This window comes from Meriones unguiculatus, chromosome 2 (genome assembly GCF_030254825.1).
Source record: "Meriones unguiculatus strain TT.TT164.6M chromosome 2, Bangor_MerUng_6.1, whole genome shotgun sequence".
Classification (NCBI taxonomy): domain Eukaryota; kingdom Metazoa; phylum Chordata; class Mammalia; order Rodentia; family Muridae; genus Meriones; species Meriones unguiculatus.
In genome coordinates, this window is record NC_083350.1 from 126,055,087 (window position 1) to 126,070,377 (window position 15,291).

General features: G+C 44.2%; 2 protein-coding genes across 2 annotated transcripts; both read right to left on the bottom strand.

Annotated features, from left to right (window-relative positions):
* Nucleotides 1-1,525: 1,525 nt before the first annotated feature.
* LOC132652531 (lysozyme C-1-like) lies at nucleotides 1,526-8,466 on the bottom strand. The gene is made up of 5 exons (XM_060378626.1): nucleotides 8,418-8,466; nucleotides 7,394-7,579; nucleotides 4,897-5,055; nucleotides 2,768-2,846; nucleotides 1,526-2,294 (listed from the first exon to the last, which is right to left on the bottom strand). Exons 1-5 carry the CDS (start codon nucleotides 8,464-8,466, stop codon nucleotides 2,228-2,230), a joined length of 540 nt encoding a protein of 179 aa, XP_060234609.1. The 3' UTR covers nucleotides 1,526-2,227.
* Nucleotides 8,467-9,431: 965 nt separating this feature from the next.
* LOC110552392 (lysozyme C-2-like) lies at nucleotides 9,432-13,377 on the bottom strand. Its single transcript, XM_021643653.2, has 4 exons — nucleotides 13,190-13,377; nucleotides 12,580-12,744; nucleotides 10,808-10,886; nucleotides 9,432-10,336 (listed from the first exon to the last, which is right to left on the bottom strand). Exons 1-4 carry the CDS (start codon nucleotides 13,323-13,325, stop codon nucleotides 10,270-10,272), a joined length of 447 nt encoding a protein of 148 aa, XP_021499328.1. The 5' UTR covers nucleotides 13,326-13,377; the 3' UTR covers nucleotides 9,432-10,269.
* Between the last annotated feature and the right edge of the window lie 1,914 nt (nucleotides 13,378-15,291).

Genomic DNA, 15,291 nt, shown 5'->3' on the forward strand with positions numbered 1-15,291 from the left:
CTCTCCTGGACAGCATGTAGCCGCAGAGTACACTAGACACGTACTGACTACCCTTGGCAGTTGATGGGCTGAAGGAAAAGCCTTCTAGCTCTGAATGACAAACTCATCTGGGCAGTAATCACCATGTGAACATCTCTGACATGACCATGAATAAGGAAAGCTTGTCTCTTGCAGATTTATTTTTACAAGAAAATAATATTAATAAGCCGGAGACATGACTTCTTGGCTATGAATAGTGACGGCTCTTCCAGAGGAGTCCTGATCACTGCTCAGCACCCACATGCAGCTCATAAACTCCAGCTTGAAGAGATCCGTTATCTTCTTCTGCATCCAGGGGGCATGAGGCATGATGCACAGACATACATGCAAAAAATAATCATGAACATAAAAAAATCACTTACATTTACATTGTGCTTTTGTGTGTGTTTCTGTATATGTGTATGTAGATGGACATGTGTGCTGAGACGATCATATGGAGAATAAAGCAAACTGAGGTGTGTTGAGTCCTTTCTTGGTAAGAAATTAACATGCAATGCACTATTCTAGTTCTGATGGTTACGCTAGCCAGATGGTAATGGGTACCGAATGTGGCTGTATACCAAACCCCACATCTTATGCCTTTCCCTATATATATTCCCATGAGAAAGTTTAAATCATGAAAGACACCCAGTAAGATATTAATAGCTGGTAATAAGACAGGATTATTATTAATTTCAGTAAACTAACATAACTGCAAACTAAACATGGTCAAGTGAGCACTCAGCTACCGACTGATGAAACTGATGCCTGAGTTGGTTGGAAGTGACTAGGACGGTGTGGGCACACTGGAGAAGGGTTCGACTCATGTGCTAGGCTGAACAGAGCAGAGCAAATGGAGGTTTCCACCCCGTGGAACAAGAAAGGACGTTCTCACGGTCCTAATTGTTTACTTCTGGGATCTTTCATTTCATCTCTCCTGATCACAGTTAATAATTGGAACAAAGGGGAGAGAATAGCAACTGAATAAACACAAATTAAATAAATGTAAGATTGATCGTGGAGAGAGCCCATACATTACCACACTCAGAAAGGAAATCACCATCTAAAAGTCAGCAAAGGCTGGAGGAGAAGCCATGTGTGGGGGAAGCAGCTAGGCTGGAGTACACCCTGAAAGTAAGAAGGGGTTCACTTTGTCAAGGAGCTGCCAGGGATGGGACAGACTGATGAGGTTGCTTTGGAATCTTACCCAGAGATATCCAGCTGTTTAAGTGTAGGTAAGGATGGAGATACAGGCTATGTGTAGGGGAGGATGAAGGTGATGGTTATGTGTGAGGATGGAGGCCATATTCAGATTTGGAAGTTGACTTTTCCCAATTTATAAAATTTCCCCCACAGACACGAGCTCAAAGTAAACAAACACAAGGCGTGCATTCAAAATCATTTAATGTTCTTTGTAGTTTTTCACAATGTGCTTTGTTTTGCTTCTATGGCTATTTGCTGATACAAGCTCCTCTGTCTCAGAGTTAGTTCATGGGCATGAAGCTACTTAAGAAAGTTAAGGTCAAGCACAGCTCACTAGTCCCTCCTGAATACCCTCATGGTCAGCAAGAGGCATGGGAACATTCTCTCAAGGGTTAAAACAGACTGCACATGGGTTGAGATTTACTTTTTAAGCAGTATAAATGGGCCAGCTCTAAGAAAGCACTGTTGGGAAAGGTCACACATTTGATCACAACAAGGTTCTGAGTTCAGGGAATCTCAGTTGTCATCCACTCAGAGTTCTGTTCCCTTCAAACCCTCCTTGCCCACCACAGTGGCTGTTCTAACTGTCTGGATGCTGAGCCCACACACAAAGCCTTGGAGCTCACACAGCTGCCATTTTACCTAAGTCCATCTTGTCTCCTGTAAATACTTGTTGTCTTTTTATCCAACACAGGGGAGATTTAGGTTAATTCTGATTAAACTTAATGTGAATTTCTTCATTGGTGAAGAACTGATGTGTAGAGATGTGTGTGATGACCAAAGTGCTGGGTGATGTCACCAGCATCCACTGCACCAGCTAACTGAACGCTGGAGGCTTGTGGAACACAATGGACATGGATGTCGGCATTAAGCCTCTTAGGAAATGTCTCTATTCTGCTCCTGTTTCTGTGTAGATTCTGTTTGTTTGAAGAGAGAAGAAAGCAAGGAAGTGACTTCTCCTATAGCGAGAAAGAGACAGCAAGAGCTGAAGTGAAGCACATAGTGGTTAGACTCCGCAGTCCTGAACATACTGAGGCAGATCTTTCTCCTTACAGTTCTTTCTCCATGACATCCTGAGGAGGAAAGCAAGACATGAGAGAAATGGTTAAAAACTTGTCTCTGCTGTCACCCACACATATACAAACATTGGCGAGAATGCAGTACAACAGTGACACTAATGGAGACTGTGTTCTGAGTCATTCTCAAGTGTGACCCACAGGCTAGAGCTGCACCACAAAACTGCTACTGACTGGTGAACCTCTGTCTACAGGGCAGACTGATCCTCTCCCATCCCTCAGGAGAGACAGGATGCTGAAGTTCAGTGTCAGAACACGTTCCCTGATTCTGCAACTAGTCTGAAGGCCTCACAAGAAAACAGTCACGTATGGGAACTCTCATGATCTTCAGAAATTCCCTAAAAATAATGATGTGGAAGAAAAAAAACCCAAGTAGACCCACAGTTCTCAGCATGACACATGGGCCTTAGAGAGACTCGCTGCATCTATCAATAGAACCAGCAGTTCCACTTCTAAGACTTCCAACATACCATGCTAAAAGGCTTTCTCCATGCCTCGCAACTGTCTTTACACATTCTATGGCTTGAGTGATGTCATCCTGCAGCAGAGCTGAAAGACAAGGGTGAGGAATGACAAGGACAGTTATAGAACACACTTTCTGTTCACATCCAGCCAGTGTGCCTCTGTGACACTGAGCATGAACTTAAAAAACACACATTTCCCGTGTAATAATAATCTGCTGATGATTGGAGATTCTTGTTCCTCTGATTGTATCTATGTGACAAGGTGTCTGTCCCTCTATTTCTCACGCATACAGTCCCTGGAGGGCTGGGGAATGCTTGAGTTGTAGAGGTGTTTGAGCATGTGCATGTGTTTCTGTTCTTAGGATCCAGCACTGATGCAAAGTGAAGAACCCACTGGAGTAGTGAGGAGGCTCTGGAGGGTGTGGGGCTGTCAGTACAGTGAGGGAAGCCCCTCTTCCTCACCCTGGGGAACAGAACAAGCAGGGAACTGTCAGCTGGGTATTTACCACTGAAAAGAGCAGGGGCTGGAGAGAGGGCTCAGTGGCTGAGAACAAGGATGCTCGTCCAGAGGTTTGCTTCCCAGCACCCACATGGCAGCTCACAGCTGTCTATAACTCCGGTTCCAGAATACCTGAAGCCCTCTTCTGGCTTCCACTGGTATCAGGCACACACACGGTGCACAGACCTACATGCAGGGAAAACACCCACACACATAAAGATAAATTAACACTTTTTTAAAGGCAAAGTATAAACTTTGTACGACTAAATCTCTTCCTAGAGGTTTATAACCAATAAGTGGAAGCAGCTAATGTGTTTAAGATTGAACACTTAAGAGTGGTGTTAGTCAGTACAGAATAATGCTGCTGTAAGCTTATTCCCTCTTTAAGATGAGAATTCAGGTCAGCATTTTCTTACTTTGGATTTGTTTTGAGTGATAGCCATGTTGTATAGCTGTGTAAGTGAAACTTAATTTGTGTTAAAAAATAAAAGCTTTACATGTTTTTATGTGAGTAGCATGTACCTCATATAATTTACATGTACTTAATTTACATGTTACAGCCTAGATTTACATTATAAAACAGTACTTTCTAAAGGTTTCCAGTCAAGTGACTCTGTGAGTACTCAAATGGGAAGTGATATTCCCCTTTTCTTGTATTTTCTAATACTTTACAATGACGGCAGATGAGTGTACAAAACACTTTTAAAGACAAAGTGAGTTACAAAGAATTTTCCAAAATCCATTTCCTTGTGGATATTTTAAGAACCAAGTTTTATATGGTGGATCACATTGATGGATTGCCATATATTGAACCACCCCAGCATGCCTGGCTGGCTCTTTAATCCCCACCCCTGAGGGGGGAGCAGCCTTACCAGGCCACAGAGGAGGAAAATGCAGACACTCCTGAGCAGACTTGATAAGCTAGGGTCAGATGTAGGGGAGGAGGACCTTCCCTATCAGTGGACTTAGAGAGGGGCATGGAAGGAGATGAGGGAGGGAGGATGGTATTGGGAGGGAATGAGAGAGGGGATACAGCTGGGATACAAAGTGAGGAAACTGTAATTAATATCAATTTTTTTAATATCTAAGCTTTACAAAGAAGAAATTAATATAGATCACTGCTGAGCTTCTGAGGTCTGCCCCAGGAGCTGTTCCCCAGGAGCAGTCCACATTGCTTTTGGGGCAGGGTCGGCCATTGGGAACTGGCTTGCAGACCAGGCTGTGCTGCTTGGCCAGTGAGATCTGCCTGTCTCACTCCCCAGTGCTGGTGTTAAAATTGTATACCACCAAACTCAGCTTTTATGTGGCTGCTGAGGGTCAAACATTGCCATAGGTGACTCTTCTGTCTGATCTGTCTTCCCATTCTCTTTTATTTTATTTTATTTATTCATTGATTTTGGCAGTGGGACTGAGAGTCCTCTGATGTGTAAGCAGGGCCTTCTATCACTGAACTGCACCCTAAGCCTACCGTCTTCCTTGGCTAACTTTGATGTGCTTAGCAATGACTTGCTAACAGCAAGAAGTCTCCCCAGGTTCCCGATGCTTCCTCCACTGCTATGTCCCTGCACAGAATCTCTGCTCTCACAGTGAGAGCAGATGGGCTGTTTGCTCTCACTGTAAAGCTGCCTTGTCTTACCGCTGCAGGGTATCCCACAGCCATTTCGTGGGTTTTTGTTTTTGCCATCATCACACCACAATCGGCTCTTTATCTGAAATATCCCATAGTCTGCGACTCGGTGATGGTGGGTTATAGCTTGGGTGTTATATCCACTCTCATGATGAACTAAACACAGCCCTGAAAAGAAAAAGAGAGTTTTTCAGTCTGCAGCAACAGCGAATGATCTGTTTTTTATACCAAAATCAGCACTGGGATCTGGCTTTGTTCACTTTATACCTACGATCATATGGTTTAATGGTATAATATGCTACGACTAGTTTAGCCTGGGTCTGGCTGTGTTGCTCAGGGTAGTGATCCTCCTGCCTCAGCCTGTCAATCAGGTGGAACTTCTGTCCACAGTCAGCAAGTAATATTCCAGTACTCCAAAGAGACTCCCTTTGGGGACAAACCAGTCTGTACGGAATAAACAAGAATAGGTGCTCAAAAGCTGAAGGTACTAAGTACTTCCTTTTCCTTTGTTGAGAGGAGGGTCACCTGCTCTCCCCACCATGGCATGGGCCTCTCCCCTCAACGCGTAGACCCTGAGAAGGGGGACAGCAAAAATGTCACTTTCCCAGATGTGCTGACAGCTCCCGGAGGACCAGGTATTGTGAAGACTGCTCACAGCAACTTGTGCACAAGCGACATTTGTCCCTGTGCTGTCACGAATGAGCAGGTGAACAGATCACTGTCTTGTCTGCTATTGGCAGAGACTTGGATGGAATCCCAGAGTTGGATGTGGTGGGAACCACTGCTTGACCAGGAGGTTTTTGGAAACATGTGTCAGGGAGACCACATGATCACACCAACCTGGGCCTTTGACACCACAGAGTGAACACAAGCCCAAAGAGATATGTCCTCTGCTCTGCCCTGGATGGTTGCCTCAGTCTCCACAGCTTGGGTGAGGTCTAAGGGTCACTGTATTGAGGAAGTTCTTCAACTGCCTTTGGTGGTTCAATACATGGTTGAAAGTTACAAGAAGACCATGAAGGCTGCTTTTCTGTTTTAGAAAGATAAGGCCAGAGATGACATTTAAAGGTCTATGTATCTCTGCCAGTGAGGCCTGAGGACATCAAGAAACTGAAGAAGCCAAGATAATGGCTGCAGCTACCCAGATACCAGCAGCAGAAAACAAAACAGCAGAGAAGACACTGCCACAGAAGAAAAGAAGCCTGCTGCACACACTATTGAATCCTGCTTCACTCCACAAAGAACAACCGAGGCAGACTATTTGAATCAACATTTGATCAGAGAATAAGAAAATAAAATGCAAAAAAACGTCAGCCCAGGATGGTGGCACACACCTTTACTCCCAGCACTTGGAAGGCAGAGGTGGGTAGGTGGATCTCTGTGAGCTTGAAACCAGCCTTTTATAGGTAACAAGTTTCAGGCAAACCAGAGCTGTATACTGAAACCCTGTCTTTAAAACAAAATCAATATAGCTACTTCTTTCATTGCCTTAAATCCCCCTGATGTCATCTTTCTAGTCATCCTACAATAAAATAAACCTTACTACATTCACAAAATTAATAGAATATGTGTATGAAGAGGAAAATAACTTTTTAAAAACAGTAAGTTTTTCTCACAGTAATGTTCTTATAGCAAAGTGAATTTTCAAGTCAAGCTAAGTTTTTTTTTTTTTTTTTTCTTTTGAGATCAGATGTGACTAAGTATCTTTTGTGGACAGAAAACTAGTAGTCCTCTGCCTCACTATCCAGATATTAAGATTAGAGTTACAAGCATCACAACAGGCTACTCAGAATCTTCTCTACAAGACTATTAGACAAAGAAAGGCTATCCAGTGATTGCATCCATCCATCCGGCCATCCTTCCATCATCCATCCATATATTCACTTACTTATTGGAAGTTAGTTGTTAAGTGGTAGCTGTTGGAAGTGCATCTGAAAAGCACACAGTAACCCTTAAAGAACTTTGCCTCATGCACATCTGCCACTGTGTCAAACAAAAAACCTTCTCAGAGAACAGTCCTATACCCATTTTGAGGTGAACTCGTTTCATCAGCACCTAGGGGCAAATATATAGCTCTGCCTTAGTAGAAAGTACCAAAAAAAAAAAAAAAAGTCAAATTTTTTTATCTCAAAAGTGGCACACCATGGTAAGAAAAGTGAAGACAAATACCATGTTATCCAGGATCTCAGGTCCCACGTTCTGACTGAGTGAGCCCCCCATTTTCTCAGCCCTTTTCCTTGGGCTATTAGGTTTCAAGCAACTGGAAAACCCAGTGACAGTCCAAGAGCACCTCAGGTCTTATGGCCCTAGTATGGCACAGAATTTCCCCTCTAATGACCTCACCCAGCATCTTGGATTCAAAGACAAACAATGATGCACTTAGTCAAATTAACTAAAACACACAGGAAACATAGAAGCATATTGGCTCCCCCTCCTTCTCTAATTACTCACTGCTCCCCTGTCCCTGCTCTGACAGCTCATCTGGAGGCATCAAGAGGAGACTTACAGTCTGCCAGCCTGAATCCAGCGTGGCCATGCATTCCTTTACTTTTCAGAATTTTGGCCAACTCACAGCGTTCATAGACTTTGGCCTGAACAGTGGCAGAAAGCAGGAGGAGTGCCAGGGTAGGAGAGCCTTCATGTTGACCTGGAAGCTGGAGCAGCTGCTGGCTGACTAGAGAAGACCAGCCTCCTATTTAAGCATCCTCCAGGTTCCTTCCTTCTCTTGCAACTTGTCTCCTCCAATGTTTGAGATGTACGCAAAGCAGGAAGTTCCTGCAGTCCTATGAACCTCAGCGTTTGACCTTTTCCCATAAAATTGATGAGAGATGTCTGGAAGTCCATGAACAAGTATGCAGTGCTTGTTTTAAATTGCTTAGCAATGTGGGTCATTAAGAATGGAAAGCAGGGGCTGGAGAGATGGCTCAGAGGTTAAGAGCATTGTCTGTTCTTCCAAAGGTCCTGAGTTCAATTCCCAGCAACCATATGGTGGCTCACAACCATCTATAATGAGATCTGCTGCCTTTTTCTGGTATGAAAGCACACATGCAAGTAAAATGCTGTTTAAATAATAAATAAATAAATCTTAAAGAAAAAAAAAAAAAGAATGGAGAGGAGAGACTGCAACAGACACAATCCCCAAACATGCATCACACAGCACAGATAGACAGAGCAAGCCCTGAAAGCTGGGGCAGGGAGTATATGTAAGTACTTCTGGACCTTCTCCTAAACAGAGCCATTGCCAACAACCTCACCTACACATAACCACTGCCTACAGACAAGAACAATATGTGCCTACTTTCTCCCTCAACCTGAGTCTGGCACAGGGCATGCCTAGCTCAGTGTAGCTGCTGAATAAACACTTTTGAACAAGTATTCCCCACTAAGGATGTGAAAATAGCATTGCCAATCTAGCCAGGTGAGAGAGAGCAAAAGCTAACTGACTATGCTTTAAGAATCAGAATAGGACAACAGACATAAGAGTCATGGGGCAGACGGCCTGAAAACTCTGTGGCTCTCCTGGCTTATACCTATAGTTGCTCCCTGAATAAGCCTTTTGATCCTTACATCTGTAGGCATTGCCGGATATTTGGTTACACTGTGAACCCCAAGACTGTTGACTGGAAAAGTCTGTTTCCAGTTAGAGTGTGGCTTTGCCCTACCACACATCCTCAATCCATGAATTTTATGCTTATTGTAAACAGGTAACTGTGCTTGGCCCTAGCACACATCTATAACCCAAGAGCATTCTGTGAACAGGATTAAATAAAGTCAGCCATATGTCAAGAGGCAGAACCATCAACCACTTGACATAAAGTGAATATAGGAAAAAACCACAGAGAGTGAGAGGATGGATAGAGAGATACCTGGGAAGTAAAAAGGAGGGACAATCTGTTTGAAGGGTTTGTAAGTGTGGAGAAGGAGCTTTTTTTTTTTTTTTTTTTTTTTGAACATGGGCTGAGGAGAAAGGAAACTGGGTAGTTTCTCTGTCTGTCTAAGCTAGTAGACATTCATCTGAGCGTCTGGCTCCTGAGTCCTTATTAGTAAAGTTAAACCTTTGGGATTTTGTTTAAAAACAACATTTAGGCTCCTCTCTAATCCACATGCTGTTCCACTTAGTCTAGAATACTGTTTCACATGCTACTTGGACATTTGCATATAATGTCACCTAGTGCAGAAATACAGATACCCCTGGCCTAAGCACAGGCAACTGATAAGCAGAGAGTGATGGCAAGGAGAGAGACAAACCCCTACAGCATGCCAGCCCAAGAAGAGGAAGGTAGGTCTGAGGGCAATGTCCCAGTTCCTTGGGCCCTTACCTCCCTTTACTTTCTGTCCAATAGAGTTTGCTTCGGAATCTTACCCAGAGATATCCATCTGTTTAAGTGTAGGTAAGGATGGAGATACAGGCTATGTGTAGGGGAGGATGAAGGTGATGGTTATGTGTAAGTGAGGATGGAGTCCATATTCAGATTCGGAAGTTGATTTTTCCCAATATATAAAATTTCCCCCACAGATACCAGCTCAGAGTAAACAAACACAAGTTGTGCATTCGAAATCATTTAATGTTCATTTAATGTAGTTTTTCACAATGTGTTTGCTTTGCTCCTGTGGTTATTTGCTGATACAAGCTCCTCTGTCTCAGAGTTAGTTCATGGGCATGAAGCTACTTAAGAAAGTTAAAGACAAGCACAGCTCACTAGTCCCTCCTGAATACCCTCATGATCAGCAAGAGGCATGGGAACATTCTCTCAAGGGTTAAAACAGACTGGCTCATGGGTTGAGAATTTACTTTTTAAGCAGTATAAATGGGCCAGCTCTAAGAAAGCACTGTTGGGAAAGGTCACACGTTTGATCACAACAAGGTTCTGAGTTCAGGGAATCTCAGTTGTCATCCACTCAGAGTTCTGTTCCCTTCAAACTCTCCTAGCCCACCACAGTGGCTGTTCTAAGTGTCCGAGCTGAGCCCACACAGAAAGCCTTGGAGCTCACACAGCTGCCATTTTACCTAAGTCCATCTTGTCTCCTGTAAATACTTGTTGTACTTTTATCCAACACAGGGGAGATTTAGGTTGATTCTGATTAAACTTAATGTGAATTTCTTCATTGGTGAAGAACTGATGTGTAGAGATGTGTGTGATGACCAAAGTGCTGGGTGATTTCACCAGCATCCACTGCACTAGCTAACTGAACGCTGGAGGCTTGTGGAAGACAATTGACATGGATGTTGGCATTAAGCCTCGTAGGAAATATCTCCATCCTGCTCCTGTTTCTGTTTAAATCCTGTTTGTTTGAAGGGGAAAGCAAGGAAGTGTGACCTTTCTCGTGACTGCTCCTATAGTGAGAAAGAGACAGCAAGAGCTGAAGTGAAGCACATAGTGGTTAGACTCCGCAGTCCCGAACATACTGAGACAGATCTTGGTTTTGACAGTGGTTTCTCCATGCCACCCTGTGGAGGAAAGTGAGACAGGGGGATAAATGGTTAACATCTGTCTCCTCTGTCACACACATACCTTGGGGGAAGGGGAAAAGTGTAACTGACAGCATTGAGACTGGCCTCTGGTCAAGGTCTAGTGTGAAACACAGGCTATTGCTGCACCAGAAACTGCTCTTGACTGGGGGAGCTATGTCTACACAGCAGTTTGATCCCCTCCCATCGCTCAGGAGCACAAAGGATGCTGAAGATCTGTGTCAAATCACATGTACTGTACAGTTCACTGATCCAACAGCTACTCTGGAAGGCTGACCAGGAAGTAGTCATGTGTGGGAACTCTCACAATCTGCAGAAATTCCCTGAAAGTAGTGATGTAGGAAAGCCCCCAACTGGACCCGAAGTTCTCAGAATGACACATGGGCCCTAGAGAGACTCACTGCACACATCAACAGAACCAGCAGTTTCCCTTCCAAAGTTCCAACATACCATGCTCCAATGCCTTGTGGATCCTTCACAACCCTCTTTGCACATTGTATGGCTTGAGTGATGTCATCCTGCAGCAGAGCTGAAAGACAAGGGTGAGGAATGACAAGGACAGTTATAGAACACACTTTCCATTCACATCCAGCCAGCGAGCCTCTGTGACACTGAGCAGCGAAAACGAGAAATTATTTTCCATGTGTCCATGAATCTGTGACTATGGGCGACAGTCTCTTGATTGTCTCTACGTGACAAGGTGTCTGTCCCTCTATTTCTCACGCACACAGTCCCTGGAGGACTGGGGATGCTTGAGGTGTAGACGTGTTTGAGCGTGTGCACATGCTTGTGTTCTTAGGATCCAGCACTGCTGCAAAGTGAAGAACCCACTGGAGTAGTGAGGAGGCTCTGCAGGGTGTGGGGCTGTCAGTACAGTGAGGGAAGCCCCTCTTCCTCACCCTGGGGAACAGAACAAGCAGGGAACTGTCAGCTGGGTATCTACCACTGAAAAGAGCAGGGGCTGGAGAGAGGGCTCAGCAGCTGAGAGCACGGATGCTCGTCCAGAGGTTTGCTTCCCAGCACCCACATGGCAGCTCACGGCTGTCTATAACTCCAGTTCCAGAATACCTGAAGCCCTCTTCTGGCTTCCACAGGTATCAGGTACATAAACGGTGCACAGACCTACATGCAGAGAAAACACCTGGACACTTAAATATATAAATAAATACTTTAAAAAAGAAAACACTGTATAAGTTGTATGGCTAAAGCTCCTCCTGGTGGTTTATAAGCCCAGCTGCTTTAAGACATAAACTTAATTTAACAGCGGTGTTTCCTAGCACAGACTATTGCTACTGTAGTTTTATTTCATCTTTCAGATGATAATTCAAGTCAGTACTTATTATTACGGATGTGGTTTTGGGTGATACTGGTATCATGAGGTTGTGTAAGTATAATTTAATTTGTATAAGAAATGTACAATTTTTACATATTTTATGTGTGTAACTATGTACACAGTATAATATAGATATCTTTACAGCACAGATTTACAGTATTTAACTACAACTGTTTTCCAGTTAAGTGAACGTCTAAATTCTCAAACTTGGAGTGATATTCCATTTTTTATACTTTCCAATAACTGTAGATGAGTGTACAAATGCTTTTAAAGACAGACTAAGTATGTTACAAAGAAAGTTCCAAAATCCATTTTCTCTTAGAAAAATTTAGCCACCAAGTTTTGCAGAGTAGCGATTACTACAGATCTCTGTCTGAGGTCTGCCCCAGGAGCTCTTCCCCAGGAATAGTCCACATTGCTTTTGGGGCAGGGTCGGCCATTGGGAACTGGCTTGCAGATCAGGCTGTGCTGCTTGGCCAGTGAGCCCCATGGATCTGCCTGTCTCACTCCCCAGTGCTGGTGTTAAAATTGTATATCACCAAACTCAGCTTTTATGTGGCTGCTGAGGGTCAACCTTGGGTTAGGTGACCCTTCTGTATGAGCTATCTTCCCATCCTCTATTTTAATTTAATTTAATTTAATTTATCCATTCAAAGACTTTAGAGGTAGAGTCAAGTTCCCTCTAATCTGTAAGCAGGGCCTTCTATCATCAAACTGCACCCTAAGCCTACCGTCTTCCTTGGCTAACTTTGATGTGCTTAGCAATGACTTGCTAACAGCAAGAAGTCTCCCCAGGTTCCTCCACTGCTATGTCCCTGCACAGAATCTCTGCTCTCACAGTGAGAGCAGATGGGCTGTTTGCTCTCACTGTAAAGCTGCCTTGTCTTACCGCTGCAGGGTATCCCACAGGCGTTCACTGCTCTTGGGGTTCTGCCATCATTACACCAGTATCGGCTGTTGATCTGAAATATCCCATAGTCGGTGCTTTGGTCTCCAGGGTTATAGTTTGTAGCTTGTGTGTTATAGTCACTCTCATGCTGAGCTAAACACACCCCTGAAAAGAAAGGAGTGTTTGTCAATAAGCAGCAACAGCAAACGATCTGTATTTGACACCAAAATCAGCACTTTGATCTGGCTGTGTTCACTTTATACATATGATCATATGGTTGAATAGTACAATATATTACAACTAGTTCAGCCTGGGTCTGTCTGCATCGCCCAACATAGTCTCTCCAGTGATTCTCCTGCCTCAGCCTGTCAATCAGGTGGAACTTCTGTCCCCATAATTTTCCTATGGCTTAGGATGGCACAGAATTTCCCCTCCTGTGCCCTCATCCAATATCTCTGATTCAAAAGATAAACAGTGATGCTTTTATTCAAATTAACTCAAACACACAGGAAACATAATATTGTATTGACTCCCTCCCTCTCTCTGATCACTCACTGCTCCCTTGTCCCTGCTCTGAAAGCTGATCTAGAGGTATCAAGAGGAGACTTACAGTCTGCCAGCCTGATTCCACTGTAGCCATCCATTCCACTCCTTTTCAGAGTTCTGGCGAACTCACAGCGTTCATAGACCTTGGCCTGGACAGTGACAGAGAGCAGGAGGAGTCCCAGTGTGAGGAGAGCCTTCATGTTGACCTGGAAGCTGGATCAGCTGCTGACTGACTAGAGAAGACCAGCCTCTTATTTAAGTATCCTCCAGGTTCCTTCCTTCTCTTGCAACTGCTGCCTCCTCTGTTTGAGATGTATGCAAAGCAGGAAGTTCCTACAGTTCTAGGGACTTCAGAGTTTGACCTTTTCCTGTAAGTTGAGGAAAGATGTTCTGGAAGTCCATGAATAAGTGTTCAGTGTTTGTTTTAAATTGCTTAATTATGTGGATCATTAAGAATGGAGAGGAGAGGCCACACCTGACACACTGCCCTGCCAAGTACTGCCTAGCCCAAGCGTGTAAAGCAAGCCATGCAGGCCTGGGCGAAGAACCCACATAACAGTGCCTGAATCCTCTCCTATACAAGGCTATTGCCTACACCCTCACTTACACATAACCATTGCCTCAGACCAAGATGACCTGTGCCTCATTCTCCCCTCAACCCAATCCGGGCACAGGGCATGCCTAGCTCAGTGTAGCTGCTGGATAAACACTTTAGAACCTGTGTTTCCCACTTAGGATGGAGGAATAGAATTGCCAGTCTGGCCAGGTATGAGAACCAAAAAGCTACCTGACTATGCTTTAAGTATCTGAATCAGACAACAGACATCCGAGTCACAAGACAGATGGCTTGAAAACTGTTTGTGGATCTCTTGATTATAGCTATGGCTGCTCCATTAAGAAGTAAATTGATTCTTTTATATATATTCGATTTACATCTTGATTACAGTTTCCTACCTCCTCTGTTCATAGTCCCACCCTCCCTCCTACATTCCTTCTCCCCTACTCCTAAGAATAGTGGAGATGTCCTCCCCACCCACGGCAGCTCATCCAGTCGAATGAGGACTGTGTTTGTCTTCTTCCCCTGTGGTCTGGTAAGGCAGTCCCATCAGTGGGAAGTGATCAAAAAGCAGGCAACAGAGTCCATGTCAGAGATAGCAACCCACTTCTCTCACTAGTAGCCCCACAAGAAGCCTGACATGCCCATTGGCTGCAAGTAAGTAGAGGACCTAGGTCCCACTCACGCATGGTCCCTGGTTGGTGCTTCAGACTACATAGGCCCTTCTGGGCCCTGGTTAGTTGGCTCTGTTGGTCTTCTTGTGGAGCTCTTGTCATGTCTAGATCCTTTTCTCCTTCCCCCACTTTTTCACTAGGCTCCCTATGCTTCACCCGATGTTTGGCTGTGAGTCTCAGTATCTGTTTCAAATTGTTACTACATGAAAATATTTTGATTATTCTTGTGTCAGCAGTTGTTGCAGAATATTTGATCGTAGTGTAAGCCTGGGAGAGTGTGTACTGGTAAACCCTGTTTCTAGTTAAGGTGTGGTTCAGCCCTAGCACACACCTTTAATCCAAGAATTTTCTATTTACTGTAAACAAGTGGTTGTGGTGTGGCTCAGCCTAGATCTTTAATCCAAGATCTTTCTGTAAACAGGATAAAATAAAGTCAACTATAGGTCAAGAGGTAGACTAAATAACCAGTTGACATGAGGTGAACATAGGAAAGAAACCATAGAGACTGAGAGGAAGTCTAGAGCATGAATAAAGAGACACACAGGAAGTAGGAAGGAGAAACATTCGGTTTGAAGGGGTTTTTAAAATTTGTATTTTATTTTTATTAATTACAGTTTATTCACTTTGTATCCCATCTCTAGCCCCATCCCCCATCCCCTCCTAATCCCACCCCCCTCCTTCTTCTTCTCCTATGCCCCTCCCCCAGTCCAAAGATAGGGGAGGTCTTCCTCCCCTTCTATCTGACCCTAGTCTATAAGGTCTTATCAGGACTGTCTTCATTGTCTTCCTCTGGGGACTGGTAAGGCTGCTCCCCCCCTCAGGTGGAGGTGATTAAAGAGCCAGCCCATAAGTTCATGTCATAGATGGTCCCTGTTCCTATTACTGAGGAACTCTCTTGGACACTGAGGTTTGAAGGGTTTTTAAGACTGTGGAGAT